Raw genomic sequence first — 17968 nt, 5'->3', positions numbered from 1 at the left:
ATAAAATATATTTATATATTTAATATATAAAAATAAACAATATATGTAACCATGACATCAAACTTCTTAGAGTTCAGAGAATTTAATAAAATAATATATTTTAACACATAAAAAGTAGATTTGTTAAAATATATAATTTGATACATTTTCTATTATTTTATACATTAAAAGAACAAATTTAAAATGTAAACCATCTCTACCTGAATGAACATCTCAAAGATCCTCAGCTGTCTGTCTGTTTGTGTCTCATCTATATTTACCAACACGCAAAGAGGCCAAAATAGAGACACGTATCACTTACTGCATCACAATCACACACAGACGCGGCTCCACGGGGACGACAGACCTGGCAGAAGAAACAGAAGAAGAGTTCAGAGAAACAACATGTGAGTTTGTCAAGAACAGAAAAAGCAAAAAATGACATTATGTTCTCATTGTACATCCAGCTCTTTTATTTCAAGAGATCAATCTAAATGAAATTCCCAATAATGCGACCCATTAAAGAATGAGCACACAGGAAGTTGAGAAACAGGATGTTGGATACGAGACTCCGCCCGTCTGTGACCTTTTGACCCTCCTGCTAAAGAACCGTCGACCCTCCAGCGCCTATAATGAGGTCTGGCCCGACATCTACATCAGTGATGCGTGCGTATTACACCACCAGACTCCAATGCAACACTTTTAGTCTTCTAATGAATGATTTCCACTTAACGTTTGACAAGACAAGAATCTGCTGTACTTTTTAATTCTACTGTAGTAGCTCAAACATCTAATTCATGCAAATGCTACTGGTCCTCACGCATCACATGACAGAAGTTTGAATATACGTGAGTGCAAATGAGATTTGAGAGCTACCGCACAGAATTAACTCTTGCGTGATTCTCTCAGTACGACAGCGAAAGACAAGACACTTCTAAGACATCTAGGAGTCACTCACGTCATCAACGCTGCACACGGACCCGCTCACATCCACACCGGAGCTGATTTCTACTGGGACACAAACATAGAGTACCACGGCGTGGAGGCACCAGACAGCAGACACTTTGACATCGCACCATTTTTCTACCCGACAGCCAGTTTCATTCATGAAGCTCTGGCACAGCAAAGTAAGACATTGTGCACTTTGTGACCTTTTATACGATGAGTTTGCATCATGTATGTTTCTGAACGTGTCTGTAATCCCTTACAAAAAAGAAGTTTTTCAAATGTGCTATTAGTGTACTTCTTTTAAATTCAAAAACAAGAAAGTATACTTTTATGTATTCTTAGAAATACACTTAAAATTACATACTTGATGTACAGATAAGTATATATGGTCTATACTTGTACTCAATTTTTTTAAATGAGATATAGTTAAAAGTACAATTAAGTGTTGTACTTGGCTTGTAGTTGTGTTTAGTATTTTGCTTGAGTAGCCTATTAAATACTTTTCCCACATTGTTTTACATACTGTCTTACAAACCTGCATGATCAAGTCAGCTTTGGGGTAGAATAGTTCAGGTTAATAAAACTGAAAAAGAAAACTTACAACTAAAAACGACAAAACTAGAAGTTTATTAAGAGTATGCTTCAAAGTTTACTTCCATAAACTAAAAAGTATTTAACTAGCAAACTATCAGTGCAAGTTCACTTGTAGTAAAGTTGCATTACAAACACAAAATGTTGTTAATGTTTACTATACTGTTACACTACTTAAAAGTATACTTGTTTTAACCAAAAAGTAGGCCAATTTAGTCCCAAGTAGTATTGAAATAGTACTAATAAGTATACTACTTGTACATTGATTTCAGTGATTGACGTATTGGGGATATTATTGTGTTTATGCATTTTAAATTGAGAATTAACTTTTTGAATGCCTTCTGAATTCTAGATCTCATTGTGAATGATTACTCAGTGACATTATTCCAAAGAAAAGTGTTTGTCTTCATAATGTTACATCAAAAAACACTTAACAAAATTACTTGAATCTGAAAATGGAAAATATAACATTTCTGGTATATAAAAAACACTTCAAAATTCAATCAATTCCTTATGTAAAATTTAAAGTGCCCCTATTATGGGTAATGAAAGCTTCATATTTTGGTTTTGGGAGTCCCCAACAACAGGTTGACATGCATGCAAGGTCAAAAAACACTTTGTTTTGTCTTACAATATGCATTTATTTTTACCTTATTTGCTCAAAGACTCCCAAACAATTTGTTCAACAATTCATTTTCAATCATTTGCGGTGATTGGTCGATTTAATTTCCATTTCATAATAAAAGCAGGGTTTGTGAGCGCAGTGCTGCTTTGTGTACAGCGTTACCGGGGAAACAGCTGTTTTTACCGCTCCAAAAGCTGCACCTAGTGGCAAAGAATGAATTTGCATTTCAGACCAACAAGTGGGCGGGCAATATGCTAATGTTTCATGTTGACATCAACATGAAATGGCTTGGGATTCGTTTTAAAAACGACTCCTTTCAATGATTCAGAGTCGACTCTTTTTTTTGAGAGACAATAACAGTATACACACTTTCAGATTTTTGTTGTCAAAAATTCTGCTATTCCTGCTTAATGTTCAGAGACACAATAAGGTAACATTCACAGTTTAACACTGTAGTGCTTTCAGAGCAACAAACAGGAGGGAAGGGGTTAAAAATAAAACGTCTGTTCAAAAGGATTTCAGATTTATAAATATAATGAAGATTGTGAATGTGCTTTGAATATATTATTATATTTCAATTATTAAAATATATACATGAAAATAAAAAAATATATGTAATCAGGACATCAAGCCTCTTCGTGTTCAGAGAATCACGTAGAGCTGTGTTACACATTGCATGAAAGGTAATTTTCAAAAATCCATAATAGGGGCACTTTAAAGACGCACCCTACAGTTTTTCTTGTTGAATGAATATCCTGTTTTACTTGAATGCGTTTGATGTTCTGTAGACAGCTATGTGACGGGTTTGAACCGGTTAAACCTGCATGTGTGATGGTAGTTTTATTTGTTTTTCAGGAGGGGGGAAGGTCTTGGTTCATTGTGCCAGAGGAGTGAGTCGTTCAGCGACACTGGTTCTGGCGTATCTGATGATATACGAAAAACTCACAGTCGCAGAAGCCATCAATGCGGTTTGTGCCCAGAGGAACATTCTACCCAACGCCGGATTCCTTCAACAGCTACGTCAGCTGGACTCCAACCTCAACCTGCAGAGAAGAGATGCGATCTATTAGTATAAACAAAGAGGAATCTTTAATAACTAATTTAAAAGGGATAAATCACCCGAAAATGAAAATTTGCTGAAAATGAACTGTACTCACCACCTCAAGCCATCCAATATATGGATGAGTTTGTTTCCTTATTGGAACAGATTTGGAGAAATTTAGCATCATGTTACATCACATGCTCACCAATGCAGTGAATGGGTGCCGTCAGAATGAGAGTCCAAACAGCTGATAAAAACATCACAATAATCCACAAGTAATCCACACCACTCCAGTCCATCAGTTAACAAGTCCATATTCCATAACAATGCCTCTCTCATCAAAATCCACAAACATATTTGTTTAGGATTGTTTTGGCTTGTAAACCAAGCTTGATCTGTGCATATTTCTCTCCTGATTCAGTCAAAACAAGTTGGTCACAAGAGAACGCAATATTATGGATTATGGACTTGTATTTTAGCTGAAAAGGGTGAAATGCACTTTTTGCTTCACAAGACGATAACTGATGGATAATTACTTATGGATTATTTTTATCAGCTGTTTGGACTCTCATTCTGACGGCACCCATTCACTGCAGAGGATCCATTGCTGAGCAATTTCTCCAAATCTGATGAAAAAACAAACTCATCCTAATCTTCGATGGCCTGCGGATGACAAAATTTTCAGCAAATTTTAATTTTGGGCGAACTATTCTTTTAAGAATGTGTAAATAAATGATAGATTTGCCATTTATGAAATGAAGAACAAACAAACAACTCTGGCTCAGACTTTAAGGGAAATAATTCTAAATCATGATGCTTCATTATAGAGTGGGTTAATTTGGGTTCACTATTACTGTGGTGTTCATGCCATGTCTTGCATCGGTTGAAATTTGCAGAGAAACATGTTTGGGGGGTTCAGCTCTCTCTAGTGAGAGAAAGAGGGAACAGACCTCTAAAAATAACCTAGAATTTAACACCCACCTCCGGCCCTTCGTCAGACCAAAGCAGTCGACTCAGCTCAGCACCTCTCCACCCAGCCTGAACACAAAAATACAGAGAAAGAGGTATTTAAGTCAGAAGCAGTACTGAGACTCCAGCTGTTGATTTACACGTAAAATGAGATGTAGTTCTGCATTCGGCCTGGTTTTCATCTAAGCGTCTGCCTTTGGGCCTTATATTTACCCTCTCATGCTGTTTTAATCGAATGTGTGGTTGAAGATGACCTCAAGGAGGAAGTTTGGAGTGAAGTCTGAGGTTTCTGAAGAGAAAGAGGAATATGTGACACCAAACGGCTACGAGCTGGAGAAACACCTCACGCACGGCAGCGTTGCCTACACACACGTCAATGAGGTCTGGCCCAATGTCTACATAGGAAACGAGTGAGTCGTTTTGTTTGACTAACCCTAATATCAGTTGTGATGCTAATAATGCAGGATACATGAAAAGGATGCATACTAAATCCACTCAATAACATTCACCCAATTATACAGAAAGCCTATTGATTATTTTCCTTAAACCATCACTAAAGTCAGAGCCAGAGTTGTTTTGTTGTGCTACATTATATAGTAAACTGCAACTCTATGATTTATTTACAATTTCTTAAAAGAATAGTTATTCAAAAATGAAAATTTGCTGAAAATGTACTCACCTTCAGGCCATCCAATATGTAGATGAGTTTGTTTCTTCATCATATTTGGAGAAATTTAGCGTGCTCAGCAAGGGATGCTCTGCAGTGAATGGGTGCCGTCAGAATGAGAGTCCAAACAGCTGATAAAAACATCACAACAATCCACACGACTAAAGCCAATCAATTAACGTCTTATAAAGCAAAACGCTGCATGTTTGTAGGAAACAAATCTATCATTAAGACGTTTTAACTTTAAAAATACAAGTCAGTCAGTTCTAAATCTATGCAAAAATGTGAAATAGAGTCAATGAAGAGAGTAGACAAATACCGTTAATGGTCTTTTTTTAAATTGTATGGATTCTGATTGGCTCCGAAAGTGATTTCAACTACAGTATATAGTTGTAGTTATTTTCGTGGATTTTTATAGGTTACAGACATCGTTCTTAGTGTGACTGGGAGAATTTGACTGAACCATATGGAAAAAATACTTCAACTCAACTCAATTCAACTTTATAGTCATTCTTCCGCATACAGAGTATACAGAAGAGCGAAATGTCATTTCTGACGGACCAAGGTGCAAGACACTGACAAAACAAGTATACACACAAGTTCATGACAACAGGAATTAAACATAAGAGCACACTAAACAAAACAAGAGCAATTAACATGAGGTAGAACTCTAAAATTGTAGTAATGTAAGAAATGTTAGAAGTGTAAGAAAAAAGTGCTAGTGCACAATTGAGGTGGCTCAGAGCAGACTAAATAATGTTAAATAATGTGCATTATTTGGCTGAGTGCGGATGTGTGTAACTGACCCTTGTGCAGTTGTGCAAGAGTGTCTATAGCGCACATGCAGCTAAGTTAAAGTGCAAAGTGCAGATGTATGCGAATGTCCAGTGGAGTGTTTTTCTGTAGGCATGGGATGGGAAGGCAGTTTATAATGGGAGTAAGATGGACTAGTCTAAGCTGTTGTGTTTCTGTGAAGAGAAACAGCAAAGGACCGATACAAGCTGAAGACGATGGGCATCACGCACATCCTGAACGCTGCGGAGGGCGAGTGGAACAGTGTGGATACCGGCGCTGAATACTACAGAGACATGGACGTGCATTACTACGGGATCACGGCAGAGGACGTTCCCACGTTCAACCTCAGCCAGTACTTCTATTCTGCTGCAGAACACATCCACCAGACCCTCAGAAACCCCCAGAGTGAGCTGAAACACAACATTTATTATTCAAGAGCGAATCAACATACTGCCAGTGAATATTTGGACATGTTTGAATGAATTTATGATGTAAAAACCTTTTGATCTAAAGCAGTGGTTCTCAACCAGGGGCCAGGGCTCACTAGGGGGCCCACATCAAACTTCCAAGGGGGCCTCAAGATTATTTAAACAAGTATTAAAATAAGCTAAAAGAACTAAAAAATCTAGATATTTCTTATTTCAATTCACCCCATCAACATTTTTTTAAGAACTATGATTCTCGCAAATGTATTGGTAATCCTGGATATTTGAGAAAGCCTCATTTTAAAAGTGTGATTTCTAGACCCGGAAAAGTCATTTCTATAATGAATATGCATAGTTGAAATGCAAGTTGAATATTCAAGTAGAGATTGTGAGTACCAATATTTAAAAAAAAAATCCTTATCCTGTAAATCACAGATTGGAAAAGTCATGCAATCGCATTGGTTTAAGAGAGTTGGATCCCTTTTACTTTATTTACTTTTTACTAATATTTATATATATTTTAGTTATTTAGCTTGGCAGAAAGAGTTAATATGGGGGAAACATTTTTTTTTTTTGTGGACAGTTGAGGACCTTGAAGTCAAAAACGTTGAGAACCACTGAGCTACAAATATTCTGCTTAAATGAATTGCTTTACAAAGCTATTAAAAAAAAAAAAATAAAAAATTTAAAGATTGAAATTAATGAGCTGGAACACATACTGAAGGAGAAGCATCATGAAGTGCACATCACACATGTTCCTCCTTCAATATGTTTAAAAGCATCCCAGGATGCACCTCATGAAGTTGGCTGCATGTCCCGACTGAGCAGAGCTGTAATCTAGACAATGAAAAAGCTTAAATATAAGTTTTCATTTGTGCCACTTTCTTTCGATCACAACATCATTCCCAGAATTACTTTTGTGTTATTTCAGAGTTTTCATCACTTATTCTAACATGTGGAAGATTTTCAAAATAACAATCAGTTGTGTCCAAACTCCAAACAGTGCTGGATGAGGTTGTGTCATCTTGGCCTTTATTTCTCCAGATAAGCTTCTGATTCACTGCGTGATGGGCCGCAGTCGCTCCGCCACACTCTTCCTGGCCTACTTGATGATCTACGAGCACATGACGGTTGTAGACGCCATCGAGCACGTCAAACGCCGGCGTCGGATCATCCCGAACTGGGGGTTCCTGAAGCAGCTGAGAGAGCTGGACACACACCTGCTGGAGCAGAGAAGAGCTGACGACAGCACAGATACTTAAACACCAGAAATATTTACTGGTATTAGATAAGAACTATTTCTGTTTACATTTCTGGATGTAGACAATGGCAGCCAGTGAATAGTGTTGGAGTTCTAGGTATCTTTAAGTTTGGTCTGGCTCTATGCAAATAAAACATATAAGAGGCAATGCTAACAGAAAGCTTTTTCCAGGTATTAGAGCTTCTTCCTATCTAATTATGAGAATACACACACACACACACACACACCGTTACGACAGTTAACTAAAACCATTTAAAACTAAATTACTTGAAATAAAAATTAAATAAATAACTTAATTTGTTTCATTTAGTTGCCAAACCATTTCTAATTTTAGTATTTCTACAAATATATATATATATTATATATATATATATATATATATATATATATATAATTTAGTTTAACTTAATGTACTAAATAAACTAAATTATATACACATGAAAACAATAACTAACAAACACAAATGACAAAAACACAAAATTACTAAAACTTTAACTGAAATGAAAACAAAATATAAAAATAAAAATAATAATACGGATACTAAAACAACACTGACACAATTTAAAACAGAGATGTACAACTTTGGAACAATTAAAATCTTTTTATTACACTGGTCAGTTGAACAGTCCTGTTCCATAAGCAGAAAGAGCAAGTGGAAAAATGTTCCCACATCAGATACAGCTTATGCCTATTTAAAGACTTTTGTGCGTTTAAGATACAATTTGGTATTTCGAAGAAACAATATATACCTGAAAGACATCAACTTGCTAGGCAAAAATCCCATTATATAATCCGGTTACTTTAATTTACTACTATTATTTTTGAGATATATAAATGCACTTACTTAAAATGGTATCGTAGATCTTTAATAGATTAAATATAGAAATGTTGTTCTTGCAATGTAGCATAAAAACAGATCAAGGACAAACCATACTTTAACACAAATTCATCGGAGTGTACATATGTGGTCGTTGCAATCCTGATAAATGCCCAGTTTAACAGGAAACGTGTGTAAATGAATGCAGAGGCTTTGTGAGAAGGTTGTGTTGCTGGAATTTCAGAACAAAAAAATGAGATGGAAAGACTCCGTATTGGGAAATATGTGAGGGAGTTAATGGAAATCGGGTTTCTCTGGGAAAGTGCAGCCGACTCGCCGGATGATGACATTAGCGGCGTAGTGACCTGCACGGATACACTCCTCCAACGGCTTCTCCTGAACCAACTCCGACAGGAATCCTGCAGGAAACAACAACAAACATATATAGTTAATGTGTAGGCTCCGTTCTAAAGCTTAGTGAGCCGCCTTGATATCTACAGCATCCTAATCCTAACTCTTCTGCTTTGAGTCTAAGGCAGCCCATACAACATGGTAAAAAGTTGTGAAATTTGGCACACGGATAGAGGACAGTCTGAACATTAACCACAGCAAATTTGGAGTCTCTAACTCAAACCCTCAAGCGCCACCAACTGTCCAAAGTTGCACTCACATTTACGCTTATAACTTTTGAACTGTAATGGCTAGAAACGAATGACATAACTTTCCTCTTAGACGTTACAATTTTTGCGAAAATGAAACCAGATCATCTTCAGACCATGGCGACAAAAAAACATGAAATTCAAGTTTATTAGTCAAACCGTTCTTGAATAACGCATAAACGAATTTGACGAAGAGCTTGTTAAAGTGAACATGAGGCTATATCTCTCTAATGCTTTAGCGTATTCAGACCAAACATGGAGTGTGTCGTCATAACCATGACCTGAGGCTCCCTGCACAGCTTCAGCACAGCGCCACCTAGTGGTCTGGAGATATGAAAAAAAGGCAATTTTTGCTTATAATATCTGAACGGTTTGGCCAAAAATCACAAGACTTGTCTTTTTAGATTTGGAGAAGCATACAGAGTTGAACGATACCCAATTTTCCCATGTTGGCCATTTTTCATTTTTGTTGTAAAATATTTTTTATTTTACAACAATATTTTATGCTATATTTTACGAATCACATTGGTGCATCATATCAAAACTCTGTGTCATCCTAAAGGTTTTCTAAAGCCTAAAGGTACTCAAAAAGTCTTCATCTACTTAAAGTACTGCTTATAAATACATATACATACTGTATATATTTTATATGCGCTGAAATAAAAATGTGGTTTAGGATTTACTTTGTGTTAAGAATATTCACTCAGAAACTGCAAATAATTACACAAAAATGGCAAGTAACACACTGAATGAAACATGACAATTATAAGTAGAAAGACTAAAATAGTAATTTCTTGTAAAATGTACTCCAATAATCTATTTGCAACTTCTAAAAATCAAATACAGTGTACTTTAGCATGATATTAATATATTATTGAACTAATAACTCAAAAACATCAATTATAGCAAAACGGCCTAAAATGATCTGCCGAATCAGTTACCTCCCACAAAAGCGTCACCGGCACCATTAGTGTCCACAATGTCGTTCTGGTCGATGTCTAAAACGGGAAAGATTTTCACTTTATCACCTGAAAGAAGACAAACAAAGACAATTAATGAAACGCAACTCAAATGATCTGAACCCATCCAGATGTTGTTTGATGGACGTACCCACAGTGGCCACAGTGTCTTCTCTGCCCTGAGTGAAGACCACGATCCTCTGCCTGTTCTTATTGACTTTGGGCAGAGACTGAACCCTCCTCGCGATCTCAGCGATGTCTTCTGTCTGCAGGAACACGAGCATCAGAGCAAGAAGGTGATTATACAGTTCCAAGAGCATATTATAGGAGCAGTTCATCCAAAAATGACAATTTCTTCTTTCGTGTTCAGTGTGCAAGAAAAAAATGGCATTACAGTATTTTTCACTCACCTCAAAGCCTTGCTCTTTTGCAAATGTCGCAGCTTCCTGCAAAACGAACATCAAGCAATCATCACCGCCGATGAGAAGATAAATGGAAAGTAAAAGCAATCCAATCAAACTCTTCTCTGATTGGCTGTAAATCCTGTTTGTTTCTGGCAAATAGTAAAACAATTTCATCTTAACCCTATAAAGTCTACTGTATCATATTTGTTATGCAAAACAGGCCTCTAAATGATTAACATGACTGCTGAAAATCTTATTTCACGTAATCTACTTCCTGTCTTCTGTCGTCTGATTGATAGTTTACACATTTTTAACAAGTTAAAGGTCTTTTGGTGTAATTGTTCAAACATCCACAATCTCGTGCTTCACGTGTCTTTCTGCTGTCAAATCTTGACTGATTTTTATCAAGTAAACGTCAGAATAACTGCAGTCATATTTCCAGATGAACACATACTGGACTGAAGCAGCTCGGCTTGGCTTGATTCTCAATCAATCATTTTTTAGAAAAATCAGTGCGTCTCAAATCTGATCCTCAGGATCTTTTGAGGAGCGTTTGTTTCCAGAAGCTTTACTTTCACTGTTCCTCAGCGGAGGAATGATCTTCACAAGCCTCCAGAACATCTCACATCTTCTGAGGAGCGTTTATTTCTTCATCTCTCAATCAGCATTGGATTGCATTGCATTATGTGTTTGGATCATTTCAATCTCATCTTACTAAGGCATATTACTGGAGATATAGAGTGACGACTGATATTTATATCATGTTATGTCAGAATCTGCTCTACTGTTATAAAGATCTCAGTGATTTACATCACAAGCATCAGAATTTCATAACTTTTTGTAAATACAAATAACAGCATTTGCTCCAAATTGCCTATTTTTGCTCAGTTTGAGTCTCTGAATAAAATTGAGCTGTTTTTTTTCTTCCATATTCTCACTATATCAGACTATATGAGCCATAAAATCCTGATGGATCAAATATGATACGCAACAAAAACACAGATGCAACTTTTTCCTGACTATTATTTCACACGTCAGGCTTTATAGGGTTAAAAGTATTCATACCGATTCTGCACTTAAAAACCAACGAGGAACATGAAGACTCACCGTCTCGTTTCCGAAGACGATGTCAACGTACGGCATGACCTTCATCAGCGGCTCTTTGAAGAACTGGCTGATGAAGGGAGCCGAGAGGTTCAGACCGAAGATCTTGTTGCTGTCAGACGCGTGTTTGGCCACTTTGAGGATGGACTCTGGAGACACGGTCAGGAAAAAACCCTGCAGGACAGACATCAATACTTTACTTGCTACTTTTGACATCACGAGTTTCTTGCCTAAGTTACAGCTGCTGATAAATCTCTCTATTCTCCCATTTGCACATTCAAACACACACGATGGTCAATGTGAAGCACTTACTGCGATGTAGTAAACTCTTGCTTTCTCCACCAGACTCCAGTTACAATCAACATCCAGATGTTTCTCTTTATTATAGCAGTTTGCTGCTGCCAGGTTTGCAACCAGAGACCTGCAAACACACAATAGCAGTCAAACACTGATCCCAATGAGACTCGGGTTCAAATGAGTCCATGTGTGTGAGGGTCTGTAAAATCACAAAGGATCATTACAGGACAGGATTGTCATAAACAGTTTGAACGCTGAAGGGGAAACTGCATTAGTGCACAGATGAATCATAAAGATGTTTAATAAAGATGAAACTGTATATCGGTAATGTTATTGGTATCAGCCATCCAGCTTAGTTGATAATGAAATATTTCAGGAGTATTAAGCAGTTACCATAGTTACATTGTTTTGTTATGATGCTTAATTTCATCAGACATATTTTATCTGCTATAATCTGAAATTATTATATTAGAGTTTCCCTGGATAAAACAGTGCATTAGGTATATTACAATGGTTCGATGTCTTATTTCATGTGTTTTTTCTTAGTATGAATTGTGATTAAAAAAAAAATAGGTTTGATTCATTTGCTCTACCATTCAAAATATTGAGTAAGATTTATTTATTTTTAATAAATTAATTTTATTCGGCTGTATTAAAATGACCAAAAGTGACAGTTAAGACGTTTATGATGTTACAAAAGATTCCCATTTCAAATAAATGCTGTTTAATAGAATTTTCTGTTCATCAAAGAATCCTGAAAATTTAAATGTGTAATGATTTACACAAAAATATCGGGCAGCACAACCGTTTTCAACATTGATAATAATCAGAAATGTTTCTTGAGCAGCAAATCAGCATATTAGAATGATTTCTGAAGATCATGTGACAGTGATCACAGTCTAATATATTCACACAGAAAACCCTTTTTTTTTTTTTTCTAAGAATATTTCACAATTTTACAGTATTTTTGATCAAATAAACGCAGCCTTGATGAGAAGAAGAGACTGTTTTATTGCTGACCTGTTGTCTCCAGTAATGCAGGCTGCACAGGTTCCTGTCGGTTCTTGACTCTGTTCATAATAATGAGCGTCAACATGAGCTTCAGCCGCTTTCTGCTTCAGAATCTCGCCGAAGTGATCCGTGCCTATACAGCCGAAGAACGTGGCCACCTTATGCGGCTCCTGGATCATCCACTGAGAGACAGAAGATATCGAACGTACGTTATTATGCTGGTTTAAATTAGCGATATAAAACAGCCTTCCCATAATCCCCCGATAGACATTTTAACAGAAAGTACAGAGTTATAGATGTACCTGAGCGATTTTGACAGAGTTCTGTGTGGATCCACCAGCATGATACTCCACTTTACTCTTCTTCACAATCTCATCAAACCTGCAGCGAGAACAAAACGCACACAAACGAGTTTGATTCCTGTAGTTACTGTACGCTGCATGAAATGCAATTAACTGAGAGCTGCTACCAGCTGCAGGCCACAGATGCTAAAAAATATTCACATGCCAAAGCAATTCTGCTAAATTTTGATATTGTGTATATTGTCATAGATATATTTTATGCAGCTATATTTGTGGAATGGTTGATGAATGAACAAGAGAAAGAAAATAACTTTTTCAAACTCTTTATTTCATCACTGTTACACCAATTATTTCCTGAATTTATTTTCCTAACATGTTGTTTGTGCCATTTGTCTCCAGTCCACATAATATTATATAACTATGGCTGGGCAATTATAGCAAATATTTATGATACATTACCAGTCAAAAGTTGCATATTAGAATGATTTCTGAAGATCATGTGACACTGTAGACTGGAATAATGATGCTGAAAATTCAGCTTTGATCACAGAAATAAATTACATTTGCACAGATATTCACATAGAAAACAGTTCTATTAAATTGTAATAATATTTCACAATTTTTTAATGCATTTTTTATTAAATAAATGCAGGCTTATTAATTATTCTAAACTTATTATTAATTATTCCAAATTTTTGACCAGTAGTAGTTTAATAATTATTCCAAATTTTTGACCAGTAGTAGTAGTAAGCTATAGTTATGTTTTAATGGTTAACAATAGTCATTAAAAATGTATTCTAGAATGATATGTCACCCAGGACTATTATGGTAACTTGTCAAATGATATTTGAACTTTTTGAGATTCTTTATAAATAAATAACTGTGGCTGCTTGGTTGTTGGTAGTTAGTGCCCTCTGTGATATATATATATATATATATATATAAAAGTAAGGAACATTGCAGTGAGAGTACTGCGTGATGACGGCACTCACAGAGCTTTATGTTTCTCCTCTGCCAGGATCTGATCATTGGGCTTCAAGCCATACCTGTGCACAAATACATCCAATCAGTTAGTTAGTTATAAATAATCACACTAACAGAGCTGGAGGATATGAGGCTGTATGATCACTCAAGCGTGTGAAATCAGAAGAACACGCAGCACACATGACCTTTAAACACTGCGCTGCGTCCGTCTGCAGTTACACACAACACTCACTTATCAAGAAAGTCCTTATCCACCACGGCAGAGATGTCCAGCAGCGGATTCCCCATCCCGAACAGAGCATTCTGACTGCAAACACAAGACACAGATCGCAATAAATCATTTTGCAACAATAATGCACTGATATTTGAATAACCTTTAAGTAAAGCATTGTGAATTACTATTGCATGCTATATAAATAAACATGCATTGCATATCATTAAAAATTCTAGAATTTACTCACCCTCATTCCAAATCTATTTATGCATTATTATTTATTTATTGGATTATTTTTTTTAAGCATAGAAGAGCACAAATTTGTCATGGGCAAAAACTGCCACCAAACTCTTCACTCATTATATGCAAATGAACAGCATGAACATTTTGCTAATCATCTCGTTTTTGTTTCCTGATAAATATTTCAAGTGTTTGGAATGACACAAAAGATTAGCAGATTCCTGAGTGAACTATTTCTTTCATATCTATTCTGTGACAGTAACAGGTGGAGGTCACACGATCGGGTTTCCATGACCCTGCCTTTGAGACTTGAAGCCTTGGAATGAGAAGCGTGTGTATTAGCCAGGGAACCAAATAGACCAGAATTCCTGCTCTTTTCCATACTGTGAAATTGACGTTGTAAAAGCTTGTCGGTTCTGAACCCCTGCAGAACCACTTTCTGGCTCTCCAGCTTTTATTATTTATATTTACAGTATTTTTATGCATTTGCCAGATGCATTTTTTTGTATTGCACTCAAGGTATATATTTTATTCGTTGGGAATCAAACCCATGACCTTGGTGTTGCTAGCACCATAAGGTACTGTACAGGCTTTCTGGTCAACTTCACTCTTCATGGCTCTGAATGAACTCACGCGTCTAATATTAGCCTGACAAATGTCCATTTTACACACCAAACCAGTTGTGTATCATGTCAACTCTACATGCATTAGAGGTTAACACCAAAAACACTGTTTACAGACATTCTGAATTTGAATTAACATTGTGAAAAATTCATGCACCTTGAATCTTTTAACAAATAGAGTGTGTGTTTAATGGGTTTAAAAGGACTGTTTACAGCAGAGCACATGTTATAGTGCTGACTAAACTCTTTACACACACACACTAAACTATGCACAGGACCGGACTGCAAATTATCTGAAACTAAGCAAGTTCTCCATTAAAATCACACAGGGCTGCGGATACAACTTGGACAAGCATACATTTATTGAGGAACTAAAAAAACTAAACTGCAACACAAGTGATCAGTGAATGCACATGTGCAATCATGCATTCTGGCATATAATGCATGCATTACTGTGACGCGTGTACATGTGTGACTAAATCAATCTGATAAAGACCAACACATGAGTCACAGAACACCAGAAGAATTGTGGAGGATCAGCAGAAGTTGATCTAAATCTACCAACAGCCTTGTTAATAAACAGTGCACATTTTCTGCTTTCAAATATTAATATTTTTAAATATTGTGTAAAATTAAGCATTCATTTACATAAAGCCATGCATATTTATCTCATTTATTAACATGTGTATGTGGTCATTATAATAGCCATATCTGTTGACTTTTTGAGTTTTTTTTTTATTCAACATTACAGAAATAACATTACATAATTCCTGAAGAGACTGTTTAGCATTTGTTATACAGAATAATGTTTTTTAGAACAAACTATAATATATATATATATTGTAAGCTGAATAAGAAAATTACTTAAGATGTCACAAATGAGGAAATAAAGCAAGTTGCATCATACTGCAACACAATCCCCAAACCGGGAGCAGACAAGCACAGAGACTGAGACTGGAGTAAATATTCGCAGTGCATTAGTGAAGTCTTACCTGACTGTAGGCATGATCACACACACACTTTGACTGTCTGCAGTAACAGTGGTTCTGCTGCACGCTGTGTGTGTGTGTGTGTGTGTGTGTGTGTGTTTGTGTGTGAGCACATGTGATCAGTTCCCACACTCAAGTTCCTGCAACACGAAAGCCCAAATCCGCTCCAGATGATTGGTTGTGTCACATGCATGGGCGGATGGATAGATCTATCATTCTAGTTGGCTGACAAGCCCATGTGTGTTTTAAAGGTCTGTCTGAAATGTCACTATCATAACGTGTGTAGCGCGCTCGCTGCGTGCATCTGACAGGATCGAACCACACAAGTCAATAATCAATAATCATGCATCCAGTGTCTCGCATGCACACATGACGACATGTAAACATCATGCACGCACTGTGTTGCATAGGCTATATATGACGTTCTGATATCAGATCGATGATGCACGAGCTCAGGAATGGATGCGCTGGTACATTTTGTTCAGGCGGCCGCGCAACCAATAAAACAGACATGCATTCGAGTCATTTCTGCATATCGCATCATAAACTACGAGTGCATGATGCATGTCGGTGTTTTAGTCGTGATGTAATGCTCTGTTTACTGCATGAGCTGTGATCATGAAATCATTCATAAACATCTCCTCCCTGAACTCGACACGACACGAGTGTCAGATGCGCATCGTGATACTGAGCATCAGATAGCGCCTGTGTGATTTTACCTCAGTGTCTTCTTGTTCTGCGTGTTTTTCTGTGCAGCAGTGGAGTCACACACCGACATCTTCCTGTGATCAGACAGACAGAACACGAGTTGATCTCAGATCAGATCTCACACTGCTGCTCTACCGCGCTTTATTTTCTACTGATGCGTTTAGCAGCTTTGCATTTGTTAATACCATGCTAATCATGCAATATACATCACAATACTTTCTGTAAAGGTGCTAAAAAAAAAAAAAAAAACACTAGCTTGCTCTATTCTTTTTCTATTCTATCCTTTTCTTTTCACTTATTATATAATAAAAAAAAAAACTTGCTAAAAACTAGCACTTGCATATCATTGCTCTTTTGTTGATTTTAAGTCGCTTTGGATAAAATGTGATGTTTATGATGTTAAAAAGTACATTAAAGAAAAGTGTAGAATCTATCAATGTGTTTTTCTATAAGCATAAATAAATTTGGGGTAAAATAGATCAATTTTATTTAGATTGAATTAATATGCATATTTATTTTTCTTCTTTATTCCATCCAGCATCTTTAGACTTAAGAGTTTTACAAGATTTCTAAAAATAAAAATCAGATAACACAAGTAATAGTAAGGATGAGCTCAGATTTTATTTCCAATATGAAATTATAAAAAAGAATTGAGAGATTGTAAGAGTTCCATTTGTATAGTGTAAATATTTAACTTCAAAAATAAACTAGATAAATTAATACTATTTAATAAAAATATTATTTTTAATAAAACAGACATTTAAATATAGATAAAAAATAGATATTTCCCCTAATTATTCTTTTTTTTTTTTTTTTATCACTTTTTAACTCTAACTGGGGATGTTGTATGTCAATAAATATTGTAATTGATCAAAAACAGTTAATTGTTAGAACATAATGAATGTCATAGAGGGTTAACTGTGGTAAAAAGTGCCATAAATGGACTTGAGTGTCAGTGACAACAGAAATAATATGTACATTAATGCTGAATAAATAGCTTTATATTTAGAAGGCCAATCTCATTTGCATGACCTTTAAAGCAATATATAATGCATATTCATTGACCATTTAAAGAAATGCCAACAAATATAGTCCGACCCATCTGATTGAGTTGATAATTAGTTCTTTTATTATGACAAGGCACATCAGGTCTTACAGGCTGTCTTTAAAGATGAACACATTATTTACATTAAACTGCTGGTCTCCAAAGCGATAGAAAAGGCATATATAAGCAAAGAGCTGATTCTCACTCATATAAATATACTTGAGTGTGCTTTCTGTAGTAGTGTATGGAGCACAGTGATGTCTTAGTGGAAATACGAGGACGGCAGTGTGTGTGTGTGTGTGTGTGTGTG

At 36.2% G+C, this 17968-nt stretch overlaps 3 protein-coding genes across 5 annotated transcripts; 2 read left to right on the top strand and 1 right to left on the bottom strand.

The window, feature by feature from the left end:
• Nucleotides 1–231: 231 nt before the first annotated feature.
• LOC107748313 (dual specificity phosphatase DUPD1) lies at nucleotides 232–3213 on the top strand. Its single transcript, XM_016563061.1, has 3 exons — nucleotides 232–645; nucleotides 889–1106; nucleotides 2999–3213. The coding sequence occupies exons 1-3, from the start codon at nucleotides 506–508 to the stop codon at nucleotides 3211–3213; spliced, it is 573 nt and encodes a 190-aa protein (XP_016418547.1). The 5' UTR covers nucleotides 232–505.
• An 879-nt stretch (nucleotides 3214–4092) lies between these two features.
• On the top strand, nucleotides 4093–7523 carry dusp29 (dual specificity phosphatase 29). 2 transcript variants are annotated; one of them, XM_016562953.1, is made up of 4 exons: nucleotides 4093–4249; nucleotides 4404–4564; nucleotides 5798–6021; nucleotides 7086–7523. In XM_016562953.1, exons 2-4 carry the CDS (start codon nucleotides 4404–4406, stop codon nucleotides 7301–7303), a joined length of 603 nt encoding a protein of 200 aa, XP_016418439.1. In that variant the 5' UTR covers nucleotides 4093–4249; the 3' UTR covers nucleotides 7304–7523. The 2 variants fall into 2 exon arrangements, with proteins under 2 accessions (XP_016418439.1, XP_016418433.1); XM_016562947.1 differs by having other exon boundaries at nucleotides 4093–4564.
• A 393-nt stretch (nucleotides 7524–7916) lies between these two features.
• Nucleotides 7917–16707, bottom strand: LOC107748208 (adenosine kinase-like). Of its 2 annotated transcripts, none has more exons than XM_016562926.1 (11): nucleotides 16625–16707; nucleotides 14072–14146; nucleotides 13848–13901; nucleotides 12856–12934; nucleotides 12563–12735; nucleotides 11558–11666; nucleotides 11249–11419; nucleotides 10148–10183; nucleotides 9889–10003; nucleotides 9720–9806; nucleotides 7917–8538 (listed from the first exon to the last, which is right to left on the bottom strand). In XM_016562926.1, the coding sequence occupies exons 1-11, from the start codon at nucleotides 16681–16683 to the stop codon at nucleotides 8414–8416; spliced, it is 1083 nt and encodes a 360-aa protein (XP_016418412.1). In that variant the 5' UTR covers nucleotides 16684–16707; the 3' UTR covers nucleotides 7917–8413. The 2 variants fall into 2 exon arrangements, with proteins under 2 accessions (XP_016418412.1, XP_016418421.1); XM_016562935.1 differs by lacking the exon at nucleotides 16625–16707 and adding an exon at nucleotides 15909–16064.
• Nucleotides 16708–17968: the final 1261 nt, after the last annotated feature.

The sequence above is a fragment of the Sinocyclocheilus rhinocerous genome, unplaced genomic scaffold (genome assembly GCF_001515625.1).
Source record: "Sinocyclocheilus rhinocerous isolate Xijiao unplaced genomic scaffold, SAMN03320098_v1.1 scaffold522, whole genome shotgun sequence".
Taxonomy (NCBI): domain Eukaryota; kingdom Metazoa; phylum Chordata; class Actinopteri; order Cypriniformes; family Cyprinidae; genus Sinocyclocheilus; species Sinocyclocheilus rhinocerous.
Note: the sequence above shows the minus strand (reverse complement) of the source record. Positions and strands in the feature narration are given on the sequence as shown.